Source organism: Myotis brandtii, unplaced genomic scaffold (genome assembly GCF_000412655.1).
Source record: "Myotis brandtii unplaced genomic scaffold, ASM41265v1 scaffold532, whole genome shotgun sequence".
Classification (NCBI taxonomy): Eukaryota; Metazoa; Chordata; class Mammalia; order Chiroptera; family Vespertilionidae; genus Myotis; species Myotis brandtii.
The window spans coordinates 195011-201698 of NW_005369955.1; the positions used below are offsets into that span (position 1 = coordinate 195011).

Consider the following 6688-nt stretch of genomic DNA (forward strand, 5'->3'; position numbering starts at 1 on the left):
TTCGAGGTGGGCGCCCCTGGAGCTCCCCAGGCCCACAGACTCCCAGTGGCAGCGGCGCCCACGGCCCGGGTCCACCCCTGAGCGTGGGATGTCAGGGTCCCTCCCACACACTCCGACCTGCTGACCTGCCTTCCAGGTTCAGGGGGGAGTGGTCACTGGGAGAGCACAGTCTGTCCGCCCCTCAGCATCCCCTGCCCGAGTCCTGCCTGGGCCCACAGTGCCATCTGCTGGCGGCGGGGGGAGGCGCGGGCGAGTGGGCCTGGAGGCCCCAGCTGGGCTTGTACCTGGGGAGGGCTTGGCACCACCGAGGTGGGGGGGGCGGGGGCAGGCAGAGGCAGGTGTGAGGTGCCCCCCCAGGCCTCATCCTCACCCTGGACCGGAGTTAGGGGCCTCAGTTGGAACCTGGCTCCACCATTGACTGCTGTGCGGCCTCCAGCCAGTGCCTGGCCCTCTCTGAGCGTCATCCCAACGCCAGGGTAGGGGGTGAGTGTGCCCAGCTCCCAGGCTGCTGCGAGGAGTGCCCGCCGGGCCGGGAGCCCGAAGCCAGCAGAGGTGTGGCCCCCGTGCTGACGGTGCCCCCACCGCCTGAGAGGCTCCTGGGAGACCGGCACCGCGGGCCCCAGAGGGACACTCCCACCCCAACGTCTCACATGGCAGGAGGTAGGGCAAAGGGCACGAGGTCAGAGGCCACGGCGTGTCCCTCCTCCAGGGGCTGAGTCTGCAGCGGCGTGGACCGCCGCCCAGTGTGATGGAGCCACACAGAACCCTAGCTCTGCATGGACCATGTAGTCGCTACCGACTGCTGTGTAACAAACGACCCCGACCTCAGTGCTTACACGGCACGCGCCTCCTCTCCCACGATTCCTGGGCCAGGAGTCCAGCAGAGCCTGCCTGGCCTTCTGTCTCCCGGCCTCTCCCAAGGCTGCAGTCACGGGGCTGCTCCGTGGGCCTCACAGGGGCAGCCGGGAGCCAGAGGCTGGGTAAGGGGGGCCGGGTCCAAGGCCACACGGGGACACAGGTGCAGGCACCCACACGCAGCTGTGTGCGAGCCCCCGGCCGGTGCCACAGCTCTGTCCCTGCAAAGGTGCCCTGGACGCTGGAACCATTGTGACCTCAGGGGTGAGGTCAGAGCTGGCAGAACCGGGGAGGGGGTGCCCAGAGATAGGGCTGCCCCTCTGGCATGAGGACAGGGCCTGTGGGTCCTCCACGCCGCACCCCAAGATGGACGGGCAGCATTCGGAAACGCAACACAGCCACACCATGGCTGACAGGACGTCGTCAGCCCTGTCCCCAAGCCCTAGGTCAGCTAGTGCCGGGCCCAGGCCTGGGGGTCCCGGGAGGGGACCCGATGCTCCCTTCCCACAGCTGCCCTGGCCTCTCCCTCTTTGGGGAAGAGCCTCAGGCCTGAGCTGAGGAGGGAGTGGTCCTGCAGCCGGGGCAGCGGGAGAGGGATGCAGCGGGCGGAGAGGCGGCTGGGAGGGAGGAAGCCTGAATTCAGCCACGTGGCTCCTGACTGCTCGTGAGGACCAAAGGCGTGGCCAGCCACGTGTCAGTCCAGCCCGCACGCCTGCCGCTCTGGGAGGGGACAGAGGGCAGGCTGCCCGGCTGCTCCCCTGAGCTCAGCTTCTTTATGTACATACACAGATTTCTGTTGGTTCCAGAGAGGAAGGGGAGGGAGGGAGGGAGAGAAAAACATCAATGATGAGAGAATCATCGATCGGCTGCCTCCTGCACGCCCCACACGGGGGTCGAGCCTGCAACCCGGGCCTGTGCCCTGACGGGAATGGAACCGTGAGCTCCTGGTTCACAGGTCGACGCTCAGCCCCTGAGCCACGCCGGCCGAGCATGCTTCAGCTTCTTCAGGGAACATTCCTCTATGGCCCTGGGGCCCCTCTGTCCTGCACAGGCCCTAGGGGGACCCCCACATTCCTCCCCTGCCCCCTGGGCCCCAGGATGGAGGGTGCCCTCCCTGGGACACGGGGAGGCCCAGCTCCCCAGCCCACCCCGGGCGGTTCCGGAGCCTGTCTGGCCTGCGAGCCCCTCCCTGTGCGCCTTGCGCTTCAGTGGTCCTGACCCGCCGCCCTTGTCTCAGGGCGGGTGTCAGCCCGTCGCCTCCTCTGTGTCTGGGTGCCTCTCGGGCGAGCACCCCGAGTCCGCAGCTGTGCTCTGTGCCCCATTGTGTCTGTCGCATTTATCGGTCGTTCGGTTCTTGTTCTCGCTGAGCGGTATTTCTACGGACAGAACACAGTTTACGCGCTCGCCAGTTAAGGACATCGGGTGTTTCGTGTGGGGCGATTACAAATAAAGCCGCTGTCAACATTTTCGGACAGATTTCGGGGTGAACCTACGTTGTCGTTGCCCTCGGGTCGGCGCCTGGCGCGGAAGGCTGAGCCGCGGTCAGTGTTTGTTTAAGCGCCCTCCACCCTGGCTACGCGTTTTGCATCCCCACCAGCCACGCAGGCGTCCGGTGACCCGGCCACCTCACCAGCACGCGGCCTGTTCCGCTCCGAGGGCTCTATCCGTTCCTGCTGGCGGCACCGATACCCGCGGCGGCTTTACTGCGTTGCTCTCGTGGGAAAAGAGGCCGAGCTCTCTGTGTGGGTGTTTGCCGACTGCCGGTCTCCGTGGGTGGGATGTCTGTCCACTCTTCGGTCCGTATGTTGGCAGGTTGTTGGTGATCTTGTTTTGGGTTGTGATCTTCGTGTATCGGGTCCAGGCCTTTATCAGACATGTGATTGGCCAGTATTTCCTCCAGGTCCACCGCTGATCTTCTCGTTTTGTTGACAGGTGTCCTTCCCAAAGCAGAGATTCTTCATTCTGATGAAACCCAATTGTATGGTTTTGCTTCTTCTTTTATGGATAGTCCTTTTGGTGTCCATGTAAATGTTTGTCTAAAGTTTAGACTCTAAACCAAGATCATGAAGATTTCTCCCTATATTTTCTTCTAGACGTTTTAGAATGTCAGGTGTGACTTGTAGGTCTCTGATCTATTTTTATTTAATTTTTGTACATAGTTTGAGGCAGGAGTCAGGGGTTTTTTTTCCATGTTTGTATCCAATAATGGCAACACCATGTGCTGGTCCTTTCTTAATTGAATGGCTTTGCACCTTCATCACAAATCAATCGGCCTTGTATGTATGCGTCTTTTTGTGGACTCTCTGTCTTGCTCTATTTATTTATATTTCTATGCTTTCATCACACCCTATCCTCTCTTCTGCTACAGCTTTGTAATAAATCTTGAAATTAGTCGTGTTGTTCCTCCCATATTGTTTGGGCCATCTCAGTTCCTTCACTTTTCCAAATAAACTTTAGAAACGAATCGTCGGTTACTACAAAAAAAAAATCCTCCTAGGGTTTTCATTGGAATTGTATTAAATATTTAGATAAATTTGGAGAAAATTGATATCTTAACAATATCAAGTCTTCCAATCCATGAACATGGTATGTCTCTTCTTAGGAAAGTCTTCTTCATGTCTTGCATCATTATTTGGTACTTTACAGTATGCAATAATTGATTATTGCATTTATTGATTAGTCGTATACCTAAATATTCTCATAATCTTTAGTGCTATTGTCTATGGTACCTTTTGTATTTCAATTCCCATTTCTTTATTGCTAGCTTATAGAACTGTGACTGGTTTTTGCATACTGCCTTTATATTTGCAAATGTGATCAATTCACTTTTTAATTTTAGTAGCTTTTTTGCATGGGGAACCGCAGGAGGATTTGGGGTGACATGCTCTGACCTGTTTCTCATGTGGTGCAACGAGCGGGTAGATAAAATATTGCGAAACAAACTCTTTCTAATGTGCCGCTGCCCCACCTGCTCCTGGTGCCCTCTGACCTCCCCCAGGACCCCCCTGGGATGTGGGGTGGCCAGGACAGTCTCCCATGGTTCTGGAAAGTCCCCAAGTTCGTGTGAGAGCTGGAGCCAGGGATGCCATACCCCCAACCCCCCATCCTACCAACTCTGTCCCCCCAACACCAGCTGAGAAGTCAGGCCCTCTGGCAATGCTGCCAACTCAAGTGTCCCTGAGGCCCTAGCTGGTTTGGCTCAGGGGATAGAGTGTCAGCCTGGGTTTCATTCCTGGTCAGGGCTCATGCCGGGTTGTAGGCTCGGTCCCCAGTGTGGGGCGTGCAGAAGGCAGCTGATCAATGATTCTCTCTCATCATTGATGTTCCTACCTCTCTCTCCCTCTCCCTTCCTCTCTGATATCCCATATAATAAAAGGCTAATATGTAAATCGACCAAACAGTGGAACGACCGGTCACTATGACATGCACTGACCACCAGGCGCTCAACACAGGAGCTTCCCCCTGGTGGTCATTGCGCCGGAGCGCCACTCAGCCAGAAGCCGAGTTCACAGTGGCAAGCGCAGCAGCGGTGGCAGGAGCCTCTCCCACCTCTGCGGCAGCGCTAAGGATGTCCAACTGAGGATGTCCGGATGGCTTAGGCCAGGAGTCCTCAAACTTTTTAAATAGGGGGCCAGTTCACTGTCCCTCAGACCGTTGGAGGGCAGGACTATAGTTTAAAAAAAAACTATGAACAAATTCCTATGCACACTGCATGTATCTTATTTTGAAGTAAAAAAACAAATGTTTTCGGCGGGCCGCATGTGGCCCCCGGGCCGTAGCTTGAGGACCCCTGGCTTAGGCTCTGCAGGGAACAGGCCTAAGCCAGCAGTCAGACATCCCCCAAGGGTTCCCGGACTGCAAGAGGGCACAGGCCAGGCTGAGGGACGCCCTCCTCCAGTGCATGATTTTCGTGCACCAGGCCTCTAGTGTCTGTGTATATACCTTTTTTAAAAGAGTGTCCCTGAGGCTACAAGGCTTGCACCCTCCTCCCAGGGCTTGGTCAGTCCACTGAACAGAAGGGTGGACACCTGGAAGGATGTGATCCAGCCTGACCCAGACCAAGGCACCCTCAGTGTCCCCCGCGCTCACACCCATGAACACACACAAGGCGCCCAGGTGCATACGCCCAGGAGCCCTTTTCCGTTTCAGAATCTCCTCCTGCATCTCGGAATCCATGAAGGACCTGTCCTACCGAAGGGGCCCTCAGACCTCTGCCCACCAGGACAGACCAGCGCACCCCCCCACCATCTTCCTGTGCAAGTCCAACATCAGCCAGGCGGCCCTGGGGCCCCAGGCGCACAAGCTGTTCTTGGAGAAAGCCTACAACGCAGGTGACCCCCGGCCCTGGGGCTCGGTTCGGGCACTTTCCATTATGGCCCTCCACCCCAAGAGGTCCCGGGGATGAGGCCAGGGGAGTCCTCCCTCCAGGACACGGGGATGCCAGGGGTGTGGACACTGCAGCTTTCAACAGAGAGCCCCGCATGCCCTCCTTGGCCTCTTCCTGCCTCCTGAGCCCCCAGATGCCCCCCTCATGCCTCACCTCCTCTCCCCCGACACCTTTCACACCTTAGAGCCTCCGCTTAGGCCTGGCCTGCTCCCTGAAATGCTTTCCCCTCATTCAAGGGATAACGTGCCCTAATCCTTCTAAACAAGGTGAAATTGCCACCTCCTTTGGGAAGCCAGTCTTGATTGCCCCTCCATCTTTGTCAGGGTGTATTGCCCCTGCCCTCTGTGTGCCCAGGGCCTTTTGTACAACCACCCCACCGAACCAACGTCCACTGATGTTGGGCATGGCTCCCAGGGCTGGGCCCTGACTCCTCTGTGAGCCCCACACACAGCCCTACAACCACCCAGAGCGAACATCGTTGAATGTGAAATGACTGGGTGGAGGGTGAAGGGATGGAGGGATGGATGATGAGCTTATGGATGGATGGGTGGATGGATGATGGATGGATGGGTCAACGGGTGGGTGGATGATGGATGGATGGGTCAACGGGTGGGTGGATGGATATATTTATCAATGGCTGGATTGGTGGGTGAGTATAAAGATGGACAGACAAGTGGATGGATAGATGTATTGATAAACAAACATAAGTATGAATGTATAGATGGATCAGCGGATAGGTGGGCGACAGATGAGTACGTAAATGGATGGACAGAAGCATGGTTGAATCGGTGACTAGGAGGGAATACGCGTGCATTCCTGCCCCTTCTGTCCTGAGCCCCAGAAGGACTGGCTGGACAGTCAGGAGGCCCAGGACGTGGTCAGTGCTCCAGTCCTCACTCCCCGATCGCTCATTCCCCGCCCGCCCCGCCCGCCGGCCCCTGGGCCTCCCACAGCCCCTCCTCCCTCACACCTGGTGCCTGTGCCGTAGCCATCTGCTTCAAGATGCTCCGAGACCTGAACGGCTCCGACCCCGTCCGCCTGAAGTACATCGTCAAGAAGGTCCAGAGCATGGCGTACAAAGCCCCCAGCCTGGTGCTGGAAACCATCCACGACTACTTTGCCGACAACCCTGAGGTGGGACTTGCTCAGGCCACTCCCGAAAGGCAGGGGAGCAGAGGGGAGGGCTGGAGCCCAAGGCGGGCTCAACTCTTGGCTTCTCCGTACAGCGGCCACATGGTTTGGGGCAAGTCAGTCTCCTTGTGTCCAATGGGCTGAGGGAGGGGGGGGAGAGAAAAGTGGGCCAACAGGCGTTGACTGACCTGAGAACAATCTCATGATACAAATCTTATGATCCCCATAAATGAGGACACTGGGGCTTAGGGAAGGGAACTGATTTGCCTAAAGTCACAGAGCCATCAAGTGGCAGAGATGGGTGCGTGGATGATG

General features: G+C 57.5%; 1 protein-coding gene across 1 annotated transcript in view; it reads left to right on the forward strand.

The window, feature by feature from the left end:
- The window catches only part of MROH5 (maestro heat-like repeat family member 5), a 40942-nt gene that overhangs the window by 5995 nt on the left and 28259 nt on the right, over positions 1-6688 (forward strand). The window contains exons 3-6 of the mRNA XM_005877811.2: positions 437-660; positions 2453-2624; positions 5005-5186; positions 6231-6376. Coding sequence (XP_005877873.1) covers positions 437-660; positions 2453-2624; positions 5005-5186; positions 6231-6376 — 724 coding nt within the window. The remainder of the gene's footprint in view (positions 1-436; positions 661-2452; positions 2625-5004; positions 5187-6230; positions 6377-6688) is intronic.